General features: G+C 44.8%; 1 protein-coding gene across 6 annotated transcripts in view; it reads left to right on the top strand.

The window, feature by feature from the left end:
* LOC135505259 (diacylglycerol kinase zeta-like) overlaps positions 1 to 21220 on the top strand; it is a 140652-nt gene that overhangs the window by 84306 nt on the left and 35126 nt on the right. For 2 of the 6 annotated variants that reach the window (XM_064924470.1, XM_064924486.1), the window contains exons 2-23: positions 2043 to 3238; positions 3895 to 4003; positions 4194 to 4289; positions 5799 to 5876; positions 6174 to 6230; positions 6839 to 6895; positions 9491 to 9559; positions 9670 to 9741; positions 12069 to 12185; positions 12725 to 12796; positions 13600 to 13695; positions 13971 to 14053; positions 14493 to 14553; positions 14899 to 15012; positions 15496 to 15636; positions 16209 to 16287; positions 16465 to 16520; positions 16695 to 16757; positions 17182 to 17255; positions 17385 to 17496; positions 17639 to 17838; positions 20733 to 20833. In XM_064924470.1, the coding sequence (XP_064780542.1) occupies positions 2091 to 3238; positions 3895 to 4003; positions 4194 to 4289; positions 5799 to 5876; positions 6174 to 6230; positions 6839 to 6895; positions 9491 to 9559; positions 9670 to 9741; positions 12069 to 12185; positions 12725 to 12796; positions 13600 to 13695; positions 13971 to 14053; positions 14493 to 14553; positions 14899 to 15012; positions 15496 to 15636; positions 16209 to 16287; positions 16465 to 16520; positions 16695 to 16757; positions 17182 to 17255; positions 17385 to 17496; positions 17639 to 17838; positions 20733 to 20833 (3055 nt within the window). In that variant the 5' untranslated portion in view covers positions 2043 to 2090. The remainder of the gene's footprint in view (positions 1 to 2042; positions 3239 to 3894; positions 4004 to 4193; positions 4290 to 5798; positions 5877 to 6173; positions 6231 to 6838; positions 6896 to 9490; positions 9560 to 9669; positions 9742 to 12068; positions 12186 to 12724; positions 12797 to 13599; positions 13696 to 13970; positions 14054 to 14492; positions 14554 to 14898; positions 15013 to 15495; positions 15637 to 16208; positions 16288 to 16464; positions 16521 to 16694; positions 16758 to 17181; positions 17256 to 17384; positions 17497 to 17638; positions 17839 to 20732; positions 20834 to 21220) is intronic. The other 4 variants (XM_064924477.1, XM_064924512.1, XM_064924495.1 and 1 more) reach the window with 2 other exon arrangements.

Consider the following 21220-nt stretch of genomic DNA (forward strand, 5'->3'; position numbering starts at 1 on the left):
GAAAATAGCTGTGCAGCGACGCTCCCCATCCAACCTGACAGAGCCCGAGAGGATCTGCAGAGAAGAAATGGGAGAAACTCCCCAAATATAGGTGTGCCAATGTTGTAGCGTCATATCCAAGAATACTTGAGGCTGTAATCGCTGCCAAAGGTGCTTCAACATGGTATTGAGTAAAGAGTCTGAATACTTATGTAAATGTGATATATGTAGTTTTTTATATAAATTAGCAAACATTTCTAAAAAACAGTTTTTGCATTGTCATTATGGTGTTATTATTATTATTATTATTATTATTATTATTGTGTGCATATTGAGGGGGGGAAAAACAATTTAATCAATTTTTGAATAAGGCTGTAACCTAACAATGTGGAAAAAGTCAAGGGGTATGAATACTTTCTGAAGGCACTGTAGATGTATGTGTAAAAACCCTACTATAAGTTATCAATAATTTACTGTATACAACTTTTTGAATGTCTACTTTACGTACTGCAGCTGTAAGACCTGTGGATGAATCCCTGCGCTTTAAAGCAAATGTTTGAATCATCTGCGACTGCCGTTAATCATTTTCTCACTAGGCCTTCTCTCATGTCTCTCTTCATGCTACGTTACAGATGGATTAATGATGCTTGTGTGCCGGAAACAGTCTCTACTCAGCTCGGTCCTTTTATCCCCAGCCTTGGTCGAGCTTCTCTCCCCTCCACATCCCACCTCGCCCCACCCACGCTACCCTCTTGGCCATTTTTGTTATTACTTTACTTTCTGAATGTCTAATGAATTGAATAAGAGATGAGAAGGATCAAAGGCTCCTTTGGCAGGTTCTAGAAATCCATTCAGATTGAAATGAGGTGTGTGTGTGTGTGTGTGTGTGTGTGTGCGCGGTTTCTTTTCTTTTTCAACGTCTCCCCTCCACAACCAGTCTTAATCACAAGAGAGGTAGAGCGACATGAGAGTATCCATGACATGTATTATAGTTCAAAGGAAAATAAGCCTTTTTATGCCCTATACATATGACACACTTAATGGTTCATCCTCAACACTTCATTAACAGGGGCCTTGGATCTATCGGTCATAAACACTAAGCCAATCTTCTTCATTTGTGGTTCGCATTAGCTGCCTGCCACAGGATGTAAATAGACGCCGGGTCCCTGACGTTGTTGCTTGTCTTCAGCTTGAATCAATGCATCGACAGGCTAATGCTGCTGAGCACTTCTACTACATGTCACTTCCTGTGAAGGGTATCTGTATCAGTCTGTATGTAATCAGAGAAGGAGGCTGTGGGTGATTATGATGGTCTGAGATCAGTAATACAGCAGCAGCTTGGCATCCTGTGGAGGTTGCCTGAGCCTTGCCCCACTTCTCTACATCACAACTGTGTGTTTATGAATTCACAATTCAGATTGTGATATCTAAGTAAAGATGATCAGAACAATGACTTTCTTTATGAAGTTGATATCCACAATTCCCTTTCATTGTTGGCAGAGGGAAATGCGTTGAATGGAGTTGAGGTTACCGGATAACGACGCATTCTTTGGTTCTGTCAAGTGGCGTATCTGATGAGGTGATTGAACAGAATTTTAAAGGCGGTCGCTAAATATATCCTCTTGCTTTGTGCTGTAGTGGCGTCACAATGTGATAGGTGACCTGGACTCGGCTCTACTTTCACCAGACAGAACACTACCGAGGTATAGCGTTACAGGTGGTGAGTTATTGAACCGGGGTCGGCTGGTCACGTTGCTTGTACCGGAGAATGGAACTGTTATCGCTCTAGATGCATTGACTAATGTCCCTTTGTAAGCAGATTCAGTTACTGACAGTATCACTAGTCAGCCAATTGAGGTTGCTCTTTGAGCGACTAGGCCCAGATTAGTCTCGTGTGTGCTTTACCTTCTCTGGCAGCAGTGTACGAGTTCAGGCATTTCACCTTCAGCTTTTCCACACGGGGTGAAAAGAACAGTATTGCATCCCTATTGGTAAGAGTTGGATAGTGGCTTGTGTACAGTATTGAAGGTTTTGCTGACAGACTGATTTTTTTGTACCAACAGCCACTGCAGAGGGACATTGAAAAGGGAACCCACAAGCTGTGGGTTGCCATGGACACCTTTTTCCGCCGCCACTTTAGACTGAAAGGGGCGGAACAATGCCAATACAGGCGGCCTGGCGTGGCGGTGCCCACAAGCAAGGCTCGCCGGCGCTCCAGTGTAGGACTGCCCTCTGCTGGCCTGGTCCAACGTAGACGCTCTAGTGTGGGACTGCCATTCACAGGTCCTGTCGGACACAGAAGGTCCAGTGCAGGCCTGTCGCCGACTTCTCAATCCCAACGAAGACGTTCCAGTGTTGGCCTGCCGTCAGGTTATGTGGGCCGTAGAAGCTCCAGTGTGGGCTTGGCCTGCGCTGCTCACCAACAACACAGGCGCTCCAGCGAGGTGCAGGGGTTACCCCACTGTTATTATGGAGGGGGGCAGCTAGTGAGGACCAGATACTACACCAGGCGACGCTCCAGCACCACCATGACCTGTGTCAATCCCCGCTTCTCTGTCCGCCGCAGGCGAGCTGCCAAGCTCCGCACTATTGACACCCAACTGCTGGGGCCTTCCATGCTGCTGGCCAGCCTGGTCCAGATGAGTGCGGAGCAGCAGAGGGCACCAGGGGCGCAGGGCGGTGAGGGGGCCTCAGGAGAGGGCACTGAGAGCTGCCCCTCCTCCTCGTGCTGCTCCGAGTCGGAAGGGGACAGCTGCAGTCAGAGAGAGTGTAGCAGCAGGTCGGAGGGCAGCGGGAGTGAACGAGAGGGGACTGAGGCATCATCATCATCATCATATCCAGAGGGAGAGAGGATGTCTCCATGGCAGGACTGGAATCAGGCTCATAGTATGGCAGCCTTGACGATGGAGAGCATCCAGTCCCGGCCCCTGATCCGCGCCCCTCGCTGCCTGCGCCGTAACTCCTCCCACCTGCTGCCGGCGGAGGCGGTGCACCGTAGCAGGGCGGCCTATGGTGTGCACGGGCGCTACCGACGCTCCAGCCAGTTACGGAGGCCTTCCACCATCTCCAACAGCGCCTGGCAAGGCAGGCTAGTCTCCGCACCCAGCCGCAGGAGCTCTATAGTGGCCCGCCACTCCTCCCGTTCCCTGTATAGGAACTGTTCCGCTTGCTGGAAGGCCAGAGGCCGCAGGGAGTCCCTCAGCCCCCTCCAGGGCACCTACTACGACCCCCGCCTGGAGACTTGGAGTGGATTCGTCTCGTATGTAGACCCCCTACCTTCGCCTTGGTCACAGACAATGCTTTTGTGTGTGTGTGTGTGTGTGTGTGTGTGTGTGTGTGTGTGTGTGTGTGTGTGTGTGTGTGTGTGTGTGTGTGTGTGTATTAGGGAAGTGTGGGGGGGGGCTTCAATGTCAGAATATACACATCGTGCCTTTCCAACCATACCAGCACTTCCTGGTCTGAAGTGTCGATGTCAGTTAAGCAAGTGTTTGTGTCTAAGCCTGCTGCAGTATGTAACTGCAGACTGGGAAATCGTTCATATTTTACACCAAACTCTGCTGACCTTTTGTGTTGCTGATATGTAAAGCTAGGAGTTTTGTTTAGTGACTCCTACAGCACCTTTTATGCAGGGTCTCAGTCACACAAACCTGTCAAATACCAAACCTCGACCTCTTGTGTACCTGGCTGCACATTGGCTCAACATTTCGAATGCTGTATATTGTATGACGTCAGATGTACCATTTCATTATTCATCATGTGTGCTGGACCTCTCTCTTTGATCAGAGCCTACTTTGCTTCCATCAGGGGTGAAGAGTGGGTTTCCCCGTTAGGTTGTGATGCAGTATCCCACTGGGCGTGTCATCTCAATGATGCTATTGCAATCATTCAAAGGTGTTGCATCTGTGTCATTTTCAGGAAGGCCATTGCTAAATCGGGTCTACAGCACCTGTCTGCCCAGCCCAGTGCCTCAGCCCTGGCCAGGTTTGACCCAGACAGGGAGATCCGGAGCAGCTGTGACTGGACCGTAAGTGCAGCCTCTGGCCCAGCTCATTGATTTTGTACCCCATAATGAACTATATGCCCCTAATGAGTTTCAGAGTAGTGTACTTTGTTTACCCAGAGGTACTGTTTGGTAGTGGATTCTATGAGCTGAGATTCCTACTTGTCAGGGTAACAAACAAAAAAAGGGTGTATTTAATAGACTCTTCCTCCAGGAGAACGCCCTGTATGGGGAGCACATCTGGTTTGAGACCAATGTCTCTGGGGACTTCTGTTACGTCGGAGAGCAGCACTGCTTCGCCAAGACACTGGTGAGTGTGTGTGTGTGTGTGTGTGTGTGTGTGTGTGTGTGTGTGTGTGTGTGTGTGTGTGTGTGTGTGTGTGTGTGTGTGTGTGTGTGTGTGTGCGCAGCTACCCCTGGCCCTGTCTGACATCACAAAGCCACAGATGCTTTGACAGGAACGAGCCCAGAGGAAGAGAGGAATCAACTGATTAGAGGAGATGTATTTGTAGTGCATCCCTAAAGCAAGAGGGGGAGTATTAACTCCTTGTCACATTTGTTTTTCATCCGTCAGTGGATGTTACTGTCCAGATGTATACCACCTGGTACCATACAGTACACTTCTAGAGAATGCAGATTGTATAGCTCTCTGCAGCTGTAAACATTATAGTATGAGAAATGGAGCCATGTTATGAACATAAATGCTGTCTCTTCATTTTTTTGAGAACTGATGGGATTATAAAAAGGGTAACATTACATTACATTTAAGTCATTTAGCAGACGCTCTTATCCAGAGCGACTTACAAATTGGTGAATTCACCTTCTGACATCCAGTGGAACAGCCACTTTACAATAGTGCATCTAAATCATTAAGGGGGGTGGTGAGAAGGATTACTTATCTTGTACTTGGTAACTAGGGTAACCATGAAGAGAACCTGTAAAAATGAGCCCAATCTTCTTCTTTTTTAGATGATGGAGATATGTTTTTTTCGATTGCATTATGTGTATGAGATCTGACATCTACGGTGTTTGAAAAATATATTGTTTTAATGCAATGCCCTGTACCAGGGGTGTCAAACGCATTCCATAGAGTGTGCTGGTTTTTGTTTTTTTCTGTTCAATTAAGACCTAGACAACCAGGTGAGGGGAGTTCCTTGCTAATAAGTGGCCTTATTTCATCAATCAAGTACAAGAGAGGATTGAAAACCCGTAGACACTCGACCTCCGTGGAATGAGTTTGGCACCCTTTGTGTAGAGGCTCCCTCTGGTGTTCACACAACCATAACACACTTCACCTAAGAAGTACTGCTGCCATCTTGAGGGAGTTGCACCCATAGAGGTAGATAGAGGGCCCTTCTTTGCATCTGTGCCATATGGCTTCTGTGACAGCATGGGCAGCTCCATTGAGGTCTTTTTTCATTTTAAAGTAGTCAAGAGTGAATATTGCCATCTGGAGTGTGTTGTCTGAACAGGTATAAAACCAAGGTTGGTAATTTACTGCCACCTGCAGTTAAGGAATGTTTGCTCAGGTGTATAATTCATTGGCTGATCCCTCCTGAGGACCTTGTTGGAATTATGGGAATCTTCTTTAACCCATAGGAAGTCCTACCAAGTTGACTACTTCAAAATGGTGAAAGTCTTCAATGGCACTACCCATGCTAAAACAGGCGTTGGGGCACTAAAGCGGTCTATATACATTTATGGTTGTACCCTTGAATTATCACGTTAAAAGAAAATAATTTAATTCAGGAAGTTTTCATGTATTACTACGAGATGGGTCATTAAATAATATTCTCTCACTCATCTTTTGTCACCACAGCAAAAATCTGTAGCCCGGAAAAAGTGTGCAGCCTGCAAGATAGTGGTTCACACAATCTGCATAGAACAGCTAGAAAAGGTAAGTTTCAAGCTATTTTCCCAACCAATGCTTCACAAACTTTTCATCCGTTGAACTGTGATTTCACCTGGTTGCAGATAGATGTTAAAGTATGTATTATCACTAAAGTTGTGGAAATTAGTTGACAGCATGCATACCAAGACAAAATGACTTGCAAATGTTGAATCCCGAAAAAATACCGTAATATCAGCCTTTTCAGATGTTGTCTCTCAAGGAGACAAAATGTTTCCATCACATCAGGTAAGATGAGATTGAAATGGTAGCCATGCCAACCTAACCCACCCTGCTCCTCTCCAGTTATTCGAGGCTATGCCCTATGAAGACAACCTGCTTATCGAAGACCCCGCCTTTAGAGTGAGACACTCTGACCTCTCTCAGGCTGATATGGGATATAACGAGTGCTACAACTAGATCATACTCCTTCTCTAACCCTATCTCACTACGCTACCTGACCCATTAACCTCGCCCTCCAATGCGGCACTCTGATTGGGTCATTCTCTGGATAATCAAAGCTGTTTTCCAAATTGGGCTGCTTTGATTGGTCGTCGAATACATTAGGTTGCTTATTGCTAGAGATGTTTAGTTGCTGAATCTCCCTTTTTCCAAAATGTCTTTAACTTGTTCCCATAACTCTGCTAATCTGAGGGTTAGTTTATATCTATTGTTTATACTTTATCTGATGCCGTTATGGTGCTGTTATGGTGGAAGTAAAGGCGAAGAGCTGGTTGCAACACTGACATAGTAACACATATTGCACCACAGGTTTCCCTTTTCAGTAACGACTTCTAGGTGAACAAGAACTTCAGCATGTTCACTTTAACCTTATACCTCTCCCGTTGGCCCTTTTGGATAACTGATTCAGCATTCTATTTTGGTGCAGGGGTTTGTCTATCAACATATTGGAAACAGCGACCAACAAAATAAATCCATGTTTGAAACCATTTGTTTTCTGTACCATGTAGATAAACTTTAGGTGTAAACCGTCATTCAGGGAATCGGGGTCTAGGAATATACGAGAGGTAAGTGCCAATACATTTTATTTCCATTTGATCAGCACGATCATGATACTCATGCTCATACTTTATTTTCACGCATTTTTCGTCTTCCTTTGCCTTTGTCTTGTCATACTATGTGTCTGTCTCCTCTGTAACCCTTCCCTCTCCTCCTGTCCCTGCTTCCCTTTTTCCCCTTGACCTTCTCTCTTGACCTTTGACCTTAGCCAGTCCTCCAAAGACAAGGTGCTCTAAAGTGCCTCAGGCGGATGGCTAACTGCATGGCCACCCCTTTCCTGAGCCAGTCCCAGGTACCATCCCACCCGAACTCCCCAGATCACCCCAACCAAAAGCCACAGTTATGGGGGCAGTAGGAGAGTAATGCCTGACTAGTTGATGCCTGACTAATGATTTCAAAACTGGGTAACCCCCATGTCCTATAGTCCTCCAGAGCTAGCTTTCGGTGTCCAAGTTAAAATCCCCTCATCATACATTCGCATTTTAAAATTGTAGTAATTTTCCAACACTCTTATCCAGAACGACCTACATTCATCTTAAGATGGCTATTTGAGACAGCATATCACAATTGTGTCAAGTACATTTTCCCTCAACAAAGTATTCATCGGGCAAAGTCAGTGCTGGTGGGACAAGAAGTGTTTTTTAAGGGGTGGGGGTTGTCGGAGGCACCATACCTCTGACTGGGCTGAGCGGCCCTCCCGTAGTGGTTATAGGGCCAAGAGACCAGAGGTGGCAGAACGGAGTGCTCAGGTTGGTATGTAGGGCTTGAACATAGTCTGAAGATGAAGAGGTGTAGTTCCCCTTGCTGGTCCGTAGCTTCGACTGGAAGCCAGTGGAGTGTGCAGAGGAGCAGGGTGACATGGGAGAATTTAGGAAGGTTGAACACCAGGCGGGCTGCAGCATTCTGGATAAGTTGCAGGAGTTTGATGGCAATGTGGGGAGCCAAACCAACAGAGTTGCAGTAGTCTAGACGGGAGATGACAAGTGCCTCAATTAGGACATGCGCTGCTTCCTGTGTGAAGAAATGTTGTACTCTACGGATGTTGTCGAGCATAAACCTGCAGGAGCGAGTCACTGCTTTGATGTTTTCAGAAAACGACAGGGTGTTGTCCAGGGTCAGTCCAATGTTCTTTGCACTCTGGGAAGGGGACACCGTGGAGTTGTCAACCGTGATGGAGAGTTCTTGAAGTGGACAGGCCTTCCCAGGGAGGAAGAGCCATTTGGTCAAGGTTGAGCTTGAGGTGGTGGGTTGACATCCAAGCCGAGAAGTCTGACAGGCACACAGAAGATGCGTGTCTCCACCTTGGTGTCAGAATGGGGAAAGGAGAAGAGAAGTTGAGTGTCATCCACATAGCAATGATAGGAGAGACCATGTGAGGATATGACGGCACTGAGGGACGTTGTGTAAAGAAAAAAGGAGGGCCTAGAACCGAGCCCTGGGGGACACCAGTAGTGAGATCACGTGGTGCAGACACAGATCCTCTTCATGCCACTTGGTAGGAGTGACCTGCCAGGTAGGATGCAATCCAGGAGGGTGCAGAGCCTGAGACGCCCAACCCTAAGAGGATGGAGAGGACGATCTGATCGTTCACGGTGCCAAAGGCACTGGATAGATCTAAGAGGAGGAGAACAAAGGAGAGCGAGAGTCAGCTTAGTCAGAGCGGAGAGCCTCTGTGACACAGAGGAAAGCGGTCTCAGTTGAGTGAGCTGCCTTGAAGCCTGACTGGTTAGGGTAAAGAAGTTAGTTCTGAGAGAAATGACCAGAGAGTTGGTCAGAGACAGCACGCTCAAATGTTTTGGAATGAAAAAATGAAGCAATACCGGTTTGTAGTTTTTGACGTCAGAGGCCGAATGTTGGTTTCTTGAGGAGGGGAGCAACTCTGGCCATCTTGAAGTCAGAGGGGACGCAGCCAGGGATCAGGGAGTTGATGAGGGAAGTGAAAAATGGGAGAATGTCTCCAAAAATGATATGGTGAAGAGATGCGAGGATGTTGTCGGACGGCCGGACCTCAATCGTCGCAAGATTTCATCTGGAGAGAGCGGGGAGAAGGAGATCAAGGCATATGGTAGTGTGTGTGGGACCAGTGGACTGAGTGAAAGAGGAATGGATGTCGTAAAACTTTTTTTTTGCAAAGTCATCCGCAGACAGTGAGGAGAGAGGTGAAGGATTAAGGAGGGAAGAGAAAGTGGAGAAGAGTTTCCCAGGTTTGGAGGTGGAAGCTTGAAATTTAGAGTGATAGGAAGTGGCTTTAGCAGTGGATAAAAATGAAGAGAAGATAGAGAGGAGGGAGTGGAAGGATGATAGGTATTCCAGAAGTTTAGTTTTCTTCCATTTCTGTTCAGCTGCCCCAAGCCCTGTTCTGTTAGCATACCACACTTAGTCATTATTACCACAGAACTGGGTTTATAATGGAGTCCTATACACAATAATGTTCACTGTGTCTGGCCAAACCTCTGACATCGCTAATGATAAACTCAACACAAGCTTTCCCTGATCTCACTCACCATTGTCTACATGTACTAAAAAATTGGAAATCCACAGTATTTTAAATTGCGAATTTGTGAGTGAGTTGATTAATGTGTTTATGAACGTCGGTTTTCCAGCCCACCGTAGTGCGGCACCATTGGGTCCACCGGAGGCGCCAGGATGGGAAGTGTCGCCAGTGCGGGAAGGTGAGCATGGTTATAATATCAATGAATTCATTTGCAGGATTAACAATCTGATGAAACAAGTTCTTCTTGCGGGTACGTTACATCTTATATCTGATTTAATTTCTCTCCAGGGTTTCCAGCAGAAGTTTGCCTTTCATAGTAAAGAGATTGTGGCCATCAGCTGTTCATGGTGTAAACAGGCAGTAAGTTGGAAGGTTGATTGTACTGTAGGATCTTAATTTGACCAGTATTGTCATAGCTACATAATCCTACAGCAATGTCACCTTGTCTGAGAGAGATTTGCATGTTTATCCAAACTTCACCCCAGGGTAAGCCTACATGAAGCAAAGCTCTTATTTTAAGTGTTTCTAAAATCCCCTATGGGAAAAATGACTGGTGGGAAAATGATTGGGACCATTTCCCTGTTTGACCGCTAGGTTTTATGAGTATTATGACACATCCACTGTGGGGCTCTATTTGATATTTATATATGATTGATGTTATGTTTGTAAATTGGTCTATTGTAAATTCAGTCTATAACTGAGAAACCTATTTAAAATCTACTACTAATATTAGCTGGCCAAAATTAGGCTACATGAAAAGTGCAACACTGTTAATATACAGTTGAAGTCGGAAGTTTGCATACACTTAGGTTGGAGTCATTAAAACTAGTTTTTCAACCACTCCACAAATTTCTTGTTAACAAACTATAGTTTTGGCAAGTCTGTTGGGACATCTAATTTATGCATGACAAAAGTAATTTTTCTATCAATTGTTTACAGACAGATTATTTCACTTATAATTCTCTGTATCACAATTCCAGTGGGTCAGAAGTTTAAATACACAAAGTTGACTGTGCCTTTAAACAGCTTGGAAAATTTCAGAACATCATGTCATGGTTATAAGAAGCTTCTTATAAGATAATTTACATCATTTGAGTCAATTGGATGTGTACCTGTGAATGTATTTCAAGGCCTGCCTTCAAACTCAGTGCCTCTTTGCTTGACATCATGGGAAAATCAAAAGAAATCAGCCAAGACCTCAGAAAATATTTAGAACTCCACAAGTCTGGTTCATCCTTGGGAGCAATTTCCAAATGCCTGAAGGTACGACACTCATCTGTAGAAACAATAGTACGCAAGTATAAACACCATGGGACCACGCAGCTGTCATACCGCTCAGGAAGGAGACTGTCTCCTAGTTCTGTCTCATAGAGATGAATGTACTTTGGTGCAAATCAGAACAACAGCAAAGGACCTTGTGAAGATGCTGGAGGAAACCGGTACAATATCCACAGTAAAACGAGTCCTATATCGAGATAACCCGAGGAAGGAAGAAGCCACTGCTCCAAAACTGCCATAAAAAAAGCCAGACTACGGTTTGCAACTGCACATGGCAACAAAGATTGTACTTTTTGGAGAAATGTCCTCTGGTCTGATGAAACAAAAATAGAACTGTTTGGCCATAATGACCATCATTATGTTTGGATGAGAAATGGGGAGGCTTGCAAGCCGAAGAACATTGTGAAGCATGGGGGTGGCAGCATTATGTTGTGGGGGTGCTTTCCTGCAAGAGCTGACTGGTGCACTTCACAAAATAGATGGCATCATGAGGGAGGAAATTTATGTGGATATATTGAAGCAACATCTCAAGACATCAGTCAGGAAGTTAAAGCTTGGTCGCAAATGGGTCTTCCAAATGGACAATGACCCAAGCATACTTCCGAAGTTGTGGCAAAAAGGCTTAAGGACAACAAAGTCAAGGTATTGGAGTGGCCATCACAAAGCCCATAACTCATTCCTATAGAAACTTTGTGGGCAGAACTGAAAAAACGTGTGCGAACAAGGAGGCCTTACAAACCTGATTCAGTTACACCAGCTCTGTCAGGAGGAATGGGCCAAAATTCACCCAACTTATTGTGGGAAACTTGTGGATGGCTACCCGACACGTTTGACGCAAGTTAAGCAATTTAACGGCAATGCTATCAACTGCTAATTGCGTGTATGTAAACCTCTCACCCACTTGGAATTTGATGAAAGAAATAAAAGCTGAAATAAATCATTCTCTCCGCTATTATTCTGACATTTCACATTCATAAAATAAAGTGGTGATCCTAACTGACCAAAGACAGGGCATTGTTACTAGGATTAAATGTCAGGAATTGTGAAAAACTGAGTTTAAATGTATTTGGCTAAGGTGTATGTAAACTTCCGACTTCAACTGTATATACTGTTTTCAGGGAATACATGTAAATCACGAGGCTCATCTGCATGGATGATGATGACGTGTGTCTGTATGCTTTATGCTTATGTGAGACATTTGTGTGAGTGTCTGTGTTGAATGACAACACTTCCAATGAATATGGATGTGTGTGATCACTGGTGTATTCACCCTCTGTAAAAGTTGTATGTATGTTTATGTGAGACAGTTGTGTGAGGGTCTGTGTTGAGTGTTTTAAATGAATGATGTGTGTTGGTGTGTGTTGTGCTCACTGCTGCCGTCCTTTCCTCTGTCCCTCTCCCTACTCTAGTATCACAACAAGGTGTCCTGCTTCATGCTGCAGCAGATCGAGGAGTCCTGCTCCCTGGGTGCTCATGCCTCTGTCATCGTACCCCCTACTTGGATTCTCCGGGTTCGCAGACCTCAGGTACATTTTTTATTTTATTTTTATGAATAAAATGTTGTTTTTTATGAATAAAATGTTTTTTTAAATAGATGTATATTGTCACATGCACTGGATAGGTACAGTGAAATGTTGTTTTACAGTGTTGGCCGTAGTAGGTTTGTGCCTCCGAAGGAAATTAAAGTTACGTGCCTTGCTCAAGGTCAGATTGTTCACCTTGTTGGCCCGGGTATTTGAACCAGCGACCTTTTTGAACCAACACTCTAACCGCTACGCTACCTGCCGCCCCGACAGTCACAAAATACACCGTCACACAATACACTTCCAAGTATTCAGATATTCACTGCCACCATGCGAGTTTACAACGTGCAATGGTATGCTTCCCCAAATACTTTGTGGTGCCATTGCACTGCGAAGCCAACAGAGGGTGGCAGTCATCCGTTAGTTTGAGCAGTCATCAGTTCTGATAAATTACAGTGTATTATTTACAGTTGATCAAATGCTGTTCCGTATATAAATGGAATACCAACGTGACAGTTAATCCTCATGTGTTATTCTTTCAGACCTCACTAAAGTCGAGCAAAAAGAAAAAACGGACCTCGTTTAAGCGCAAGTCCAGCAAAAAGGGAGTAGAGGTGAGTTCATCATCCATTGCAAATGGCATTTCCTACCGTTTGTAATGTGAGGAGACGTACGTAACTGAAACGTCCCTTGCTGATTAGCCTGAGGGGGCATCATTTCCATTTATACCGTATCTGTTGTGAACTGTTCAATTGGTTTTACATTGAAATATTAGACATGAAGTACATACTTATTAAATGGTAGGGAAAAGGGCAATGTCAAACTAATGACGAGGTATTATCGATGTAAACAGTCTTGACCCTTATCAAATCACTGCTGACACAAGCCAGCCAGGGACACAGGATGTGCTGGTCAATACATACTTCCTGGCGACATCCAGTGTCGAATACCATGGCTTGAATGCATTTACACGACAAGTGCATGTACCAAAATAATTATCTCTCTTGTCTGGCCTTGCGTCGGTTAGCCAGCCCTCCAATGAAAAGGCTTCAGACGGAGCCAGTCCCAGGTACCATCCCACCCCAGCTCCCCAGATCACCCCAGAAACCACAGTTATGGAGACCCTATTGATCAATTCAACTGTGCACAGTGTTAGACAACTATATACTCTTTGGCTATACTATGTCTCGTAGAGAGTAGGAAGTATCCACGCAGCGTCAGCTCTATGCCATTTTGAATTTTAGTGAGTTAATTTGGCATAATGTTACACGACTCTGACGCGATAGTTTATAACAAAACATCAGTAAAAGCAGTTCTCCCCTTAGGAAACCAACACTGTACAATCAGTCTCTCATCTTCCACCTCTCTAAATGCATCCCTTTATTTCCTCTGCCCCTCTCCCTTCCTCTTTGTGCAGGAGGCGCGCTGGAAGCCCTTCATAGTTAGACCCATTCCCTCTCAGCTCATGAAGCCGCTGTTGGTGTTTGTCAACCCAAAGAGTGGGGGGAATCAGGTGAGAGACGTGCTGTCTGTGCTGGAGCTGTCAGTGCAGGCCCAGTGGGCCGAGGCCAACACCAGTCACAGGTGTAATCCCGACTGGTCTGTGAGATGAATCACTGTCTGTGTCTTAAAGAGTCTTTCAGCAGTCCAGTCAGGGCATCTCATACCTCACGCATTTGTCTGGATCACTTAACAATATACTAGTCAGTTAATCAAATACTTCTTTATTATGATGATGATGATGATGATGGAGGAACTGGTAGTAATTGTACTCCTACTCATTTTCAGGGAGCCAAGATTATCCAGTCCTTCATGTGGTACCTGAACCCTCGCCAAGTATTTGACCTGAGTCTGGGAGGACCCAAGGATGGGTAAGTTTCTCAAAAATAGCAGGTGCAACCTTTGTACTAGTGCCGCCTTGTTACTAACTCTGGCCCTTAAAAATAAATCTCATCATTACGTATAGGTCTTGGAGCTCTTCCATTACTCTGTGCTCACTGGCGGAGAGCTCCTTCTCATTAGATCTAATATATGTATGTATGTGTGTGTATATATATATATATCACTGAACCAAAAGAAGTCATTCTAATTCCAAGTATTATTTTGATATTCTTTTTTGCTCTTCCTATGGATACACTATGCTATTATTCTGTCTGCCCAGGAGCCATTTGCTGTGTAGCACTCTCCTTCACTGTGAATGCTGCCGATTTTAACTGAGTGTGGGAGACCTTCATTAACAGGCTTGATACTGTGGACTGACTGTGACAGAAAGCTAGAAGTTGATTTTGTCTCTTGCTCTGTCTCTCCAAGGTTAGAAATGTACCGTAAGGTGCATAACCTGAGGATACTGGCATGCGGAGGGGATGGCACAGTGAGTAGAAACACCAGCAATGCCAACAGCAATCTTTTTAAGCAATACACAGACATTCCTGAACTATTTTAGCAGCAAACTTTACTTTGTGATCATTCAAATAAGTGTCTGGTGTTTTCCCTTAAAGGCATTTGACCCCATCTTAGTGATCTAAGCCCTGAACTTTGATGGTTATCTAAGTGATTGAACAGCAACACAGTTGTTAGCAGTTTGTTAAGCAGTTTGTTAAGCTGTTTAAACATTTATTCCTTAAGCAAGGACAATAACAATGTTTGGCATGTTGTTGAAGGGCACATCACATGATGTTTTTGATAATATGTATGGTGTGTGTGTGTGTGTGTGTAGGTGGGTTGGATCCTGTCTGCTCTGGACCAGCTCCAACTGAACCCCCAGCCTGCAGTAGCCATCCTGCCTCTGGGGACAGGCAACGACCTGGCCAGGACCCTCAACTGGGGGGGTGTGAGTATCTCAACCATATCTGGACAACATATACACGGAGTGTACATTAGGAACACTTTTTTAAATATTGAGTTAGCAGACCCCCCCCCCCCCCCCCCCCAGAACAACCTCAATACCTCAGGGCATGGACTCTACGAGGTGTCGATAGCGTTCCACAGGGATGCTGGCCCATGTTCACTTCAATGCTTCCCACAGTTGTGTCAAGTTGGCTGGATGTCCTTTGGGCGGTGAACCATTCTTGATACACACCGGAAACTGTTGAGCATTATAAAAAACAGCAGCGTTGCAGTTCTTGACACAACCCATGTCTCAATTGTCTCAAGGCTTAAAAATCCTTCATTAACCCGGCCTCGATGGCCGCTTATTATTTTCTTGAAAAATGTCTTGAAGAATTTATATATCTCAGGAGGAACAAGCTGCTTTCTACAATGAACTGTGTTTAATGCTCTTGGTGTTTTCCTTCTCTATTCCTCCCCTCTCCAGGGTTACACAGATGAGCCGGTGTCTAAGATCCTGTCTCATGTCGAGGATGGGAACGTCGTCCAGCTCGACCGGTGGAATCTAATAGTGGAGCCCAACCAGGATGTTGTTGCAGAGGAGAGGGATGAGCAGCAGACAGACAAGGTGAACAAACCCCCTCTCGTCCCAGATCCTGTACTGTAGACATGGACTGTCAACACATGATGGTGTGGATGCGTGATGCAGGGAATGAGGATTGATCAAATTTGAACTTATAGTGCTAGCTCTTTTACCTGGTGTGTTACTGGTGTGTTTGTAATTACAGCGTAAATCAGGTCTTGACTGTGATGAGTTCATCGAGCCCCAGAGAACTAACCTCTGTACAATGTCACAATATCATTTGTTTATTGTGAATAGGGTCATGGCTGGCCACACACCAAAATACCTCAGTGACCTTTCCATTATTTAATGGTTAGTTAGTTCTAAAAGTTGAGAGAGTTTATCAACTAGAAGCACAATGTTGCTCTACGACCTCAAACATTTTTTTTTTAATGTTTAGGGCAGTGAGGGTAGTCTGGGGTAACTGAAGACCGTAGGACTGAGGATGGAGTTGGGCTCAGCAGTATACTCCGGTTTAGTGTTGAAATGTCAACATTTGACATTGTGATTTCGGATGTATTGGTGATATCGCGTCTGGGATTAACACATTTTTTTGTACGGGTTTTCTTTTTCCGCAGCTCCCCCTCGACGTCTTCAACAACTACTTCAGCCTCGGCTTCGACGCACACGTGACACTAGAATTCCACGAGTCTCGAGGTTGTATTTCCGATCGATCTCTTAACATTGACTACCCATGTAATGCCATTGTTGTGCTATCCATAGACGGCGCACATCGACAATAACAAATGATGCGGTGTGTATCTACTGTATGCCAAATCATTGTGTCATAATTACTCACAACCTATCATGCCTTCTATAACCAACGCTCCTCAGAGGCCAACCCGGAGAAATTCAACAGCCGCTTTCGGAACAAGATGTTCTATGCAGGGGTGGGTACAGTTGTGTTTTCTAAACAGGTGAAATCCCATTTTCTCACCATTATCATCACTTTTACCATTTTGTAGTGATAGTAATTGTTGTATTTGTGACCAATAGCTTTAGTTGTGTCAATGTTTTCTATTGATAATCTACAAGCTTGATTCTCTGTTGCTCCTTCTAACCAGACGGCCTTCTCGGACTTCCTCATGGGCAGCTCCAAAGACCTAGCCAAACACATCAAGGTCGTGGTGAGTTCAACTGACCATTACACGGACCTTGGCTGCATCTCAGATTGTGTGACGTCATTCCACAACGGGTTCAAGTTCAAATCTAAATCCGTTAACAGGAATTTCACCCTTCATAGTAAAAGTAGTTAGTGCAGAAATAAAATTGACCCCAGTTTGAGAGCCGAGTCTCCATTCTGAGCTTGTATATTAGGTAGGTTGTAAGGATCACATCTCATTAGACTGACAGATGTGTTCTTCACTGTCAGTCAGTCAGAATGTGGCACCTTTCAAAGGGTACATTTTATAAGGCCATGTGAGAGCTCTTCCGGGAATGATCTGAGTGCGTATGTATACAGTAATGGAGACGTCTGTCTGTCTGTCTGTCTGTCTGTCTGTCTGTCTGTCTGTCTGTCGGTCTGTCTGTCTGTCGGTCTCCTCTCGGTAGTGTGACGGCACCGACCTCACCTCAAAGGTTCAGGATCTGAAGCTGCAGTGCCTGGTGTTCCTCAACATTCCCAGGTTAGCAGCCTCAATGTTATATATGACATGTTACAATTTTGTCACTGTCGTAATTTTTATCTTATTACTGTCGTAATGGAGGCTGTAGGCTAAGTTAGGCACCTAACCATGTGTGTATGTGTGTACTAGATACTGTGCTGGTACCATGCCATGGGGCAACCCAAGCGAGCACCATGACTTTGAGCCACAACGGCACGACGATGGCTGCATTGAAGTTATCGGCTTCACCATGACCTCTCTGGTATTCACCTATCAACTTGAATTTGTCTGTGTGTTAGAAACACAAGTTAGTAGATTTAATGAAATGGATGAGTCAGTTTCTTTTTGTCCTAGTCGTGACCTTGCTCTGATGGATGATCGTCTCATCCTCCCTGGTGCTGTAGGCCACGCTGCAGGTCGGAGGTCATGGTGAGCGGCTGAACCAGTGCAGAGAGGTGACCCTCACCACCTACAAGTCCATCCCCATGCAGGTAGATGGGGAGCCGTGCAAGCTCGCCCCCTCCACCATCCGTATCTCCCTGAGGAACCAAGCGAACATGGTGCAGAAGGCCAAGAGGAGGACATCTATTCCGCTGCTCAATGAGTGAGTAATACAGTCCAGGTTCCAGTCAGAATCCTGAACATCAATCCGCTATGGAGACTTTCGATAGTGTACTTTGTTTAGTCTTTTGCGCTGTCGGCAGGTTGCCTCTGTTGTCATAACGGTGCTTGTGGAGTTGGAAGTTACTGTAATGCATTCCACAAGTGTCCTCGACCGAGCCGAAGGTCGCTCTTCAATTTCTTGCTGTGTGATTTTTAAGGGGCATGCGGGTGTGGCACACAGGTGTCCTCGACGCTAGCCTGTGGGATTCATTTGCAAGGTGGTTGAAGCGCTGACAAAAACTTGTGAATGGAAAATAATCTAAGCCGACGAGGGGAAACAAACAAACACACACAAAAAACATTCACCAAAGTCAACATGGCTTTGCTACCATCTTCCTTTTCTTCGTCATATCAGTCTGTCTGTCTACAGGCTGAAAATCAGATGTATTATCAGAATGAACCGCCCTATTTATTTTCATGGTAATTGCGTTACCTTTTGTCAAACCTGTTGTAATGTTTTTTTCCTAATTTCATACTTCACTGATTCTGACGTGAGTCTCGCGACAATGTGTTGACTTGCTGACGGAGGGGAATTATGAGTCCTCCGTCTACAGGATTGAAATGTCGGCGGGGGGAGGTGGGGGACTAATTCAATGATTGTGTTTACAGAAGCCTGTTTTAGCTGAGATTAAAGACATGGTCGTCCAAAACCTTATTTGTGATACCGTTCTTCCTTTTTGCAAAGTTGGTTAGAATGGCCCGACCTTCTGTGAAGCAAAACACCAGGCATTTGGACAGAAAGTAAGAATGATAAGATGCAAATGAGTCTGGAATTCAAACAAACAACCCAGCTGAATTCACTTCGACACTGATTACATTGTTTGAGATCATACCCCGACATTAGATGTTGTCCTGCCAACTGTTTTGCAACATACTGCAGTAAGAAACATACGACTTGTGTTGTTGTCAGGTGTCTATTGTCCTTGAACAGAATGGTAAGCTATAGTCGCAACATTGTTTTTGAATCTCCCACACACTGCGAACAGCTCACATTCGTCACAGATCACAACTGTTTTCATGAATATATAATCATCCTTGAAGCCATCACGATGACAAATGGAAGCAGCGTTGAAAACACCTCTAGCTTCTCTCAGGCTGCTGTGCATGTGAGCACAGGTTGTCAGAGTGTTGTGGTTGGAGGTTGATCCCCTGTCATCAGCTTGTGTTAATGCTCTTCCCAGGTGACAGCCTTTCATTAAACTTATACCTTCATTTATTTCCATATTTATTTATTTTTATCTCTCAGCCGAGATGTTTCCAACCCCAAATAGTTTACTAAGCTAGAAATGAATATGGAAAGTAACTGATTATGTACAGTATAACGGTGTATTGAAATCAAGCATAGGTTATGGAATAATCTTTCTTGTGTGTCAATTTGACATGATTTGGTTGTTTGAAACTCAGAGTTCCTACAAATATGTACACTGAACAAAGATATAAATGCAACATGTCAATTGTTGGTCCCATGTTTGGGTGTAGTATCAAGAAGCTGATTAAACAGCATGATCATTACAGGTGCACCTTGGGCTGGGGACAATAAAAGACCACTCTAAAATGTGCAGTTTTGTCACACAGCACAATGCCACAGATATCTCAAGTTTTGAGGGAACATGCACTTGGCATGCTGATGGCAGGAATGTCCATCAGAGCTGTTGCCAGAGAATTTAATGTTAATTTCTCTACCATAAGCCTCCTGCAATGTGATTTTAGAGAATTTGGCAGTAAGTCCAACTGGCCTCACCACCGCAGACCACGTGTAACCACGCCAGCCCAGGACCTCCACATCCAGCTTCTTCATCTGCGGTATCGTCTGAGACCAGCCACCCGGACAGCTGATGAAACTGTGGGTTTCCACAAACAAATAATTGCAGCACAAACTTTTAGAATCCGCCTCAGAGAATCTCATCTACATGCTCGTCGTCCTCACCAGGGTCTTGACCTGACTGCAATTTGGTGTTGTAACCCACTTCAGTGGGCAAATGCTCACCTTCAATGGCCACTGGCATGCTGGAGAAGTGTGCAATTCACGGATGAATCGCGGATTTTAACTGAACCGGGAAGATGGTAGACAGCGTAGCATGTATGGCGTCGTGTGGGCGAACGGTTTGCTGATGTCAACGTTGTGAACAGAGTGCCCCATGGTGGCGGTAGGGTTATGGTATGGGAAGGCATCAGCCACGGACAACGAACACAATTGCTTTTTATCGATGGTCATTTGAATGCACAGAGATACCGTGACGAGATCCTGAGGCCTATTGTCGTGCCATTCATCCACCGCCATCACCTCATGTTTCAGCATGATAATGCACGATCCCATGTCTGTGCACAATTCTTGGAAGCTGAAAAGGTCCCAGTTCTTCCATGGCCTGCATACGCAACACAAATGTCACTCATCGAGCATGCTGTGGAATGACGTGTACGACAGCATGTTCCATTTCCCGCCAATATCCAGAAACTTCGCACAGCCATTGAAGAGGAGTCTGACAACGTTCTACAGGTCATAATCTACAGTCTGATCAACTCTATGCAAAGGAGATGTGTTGCACTGCATGAGGCAAGTGGTGGTCACACCAGATGCTGACTGGTTTTCTGACCCATGCCCATACCTTTTTTTATAAAGGTATCTGTGAACAACAGATGCATATCTGTATTCTCAGTCATGTGAAATCTGTAGATTAGAGCCTAATGAATTTATTTCAATTGACTGATTTCCTTATATGAACTATAACTCAGTGAAATCTTTGAAATTGTTGCGCTTATATTTTAGTTCGGTGTAATTCCAATTTTTGCGAGATGATACCCAAATGGCTATGCTTCTTCTGTTGTCTTCCTCAGCCAGCAGCCCTTCCCGGAGAGGTTAAGGATCCGGGTGAACCGTATTAGCATGCACGACTATGAGGCCCTACATTATGACAAGGAGAAACTCAAAGAAGCCTGTAAGTATTCCATCTCTATCTAATGCACTGTAACTCCATCATCCTTCAGGTGTCCACCAGCCTGTTCAAGGAGAAATGCAGCAGGACCATGAGTACAGCTTCATGCAGGGATGTTACTGTGAGCCAGAGCTGTTTTCAGTGATGTAGAACTCTGTAGTCTACACATTTTAGTTGTGTTTATAATACCATTCTCCATGCACTGTAATTGACAAATTGATGAGCGCTAGATAAAGGAGTAATCCATTTGGATAAGGGAATTGTAAATATAAATGACACTTGTTTTAGAACTTTTTTACCTTATAATCGCTGGAGACAAATGTGAAGCCTGTCATATGGCAGAAAACGGAAGCATATCAACTTTCCCACAGTAAAGTTTATGAAATGCTG

This window comes from Oncorhynchus masou, chromosome 2, assembly GCF_036934945.1.
Source record: "Oncorhynchus masou masou isolate Uvic2021 chromosome 2, UVic_Omas_1.1, whole genome shotgun sequence".
Classification (NCBI taxonomy): domain Eukaryota; kingdom Metazoa; phylum Chordata; class Actinopteri; order Salmoniformes; family Salmonidae; genus Oncorhynchus; species Oncorhynchus masou.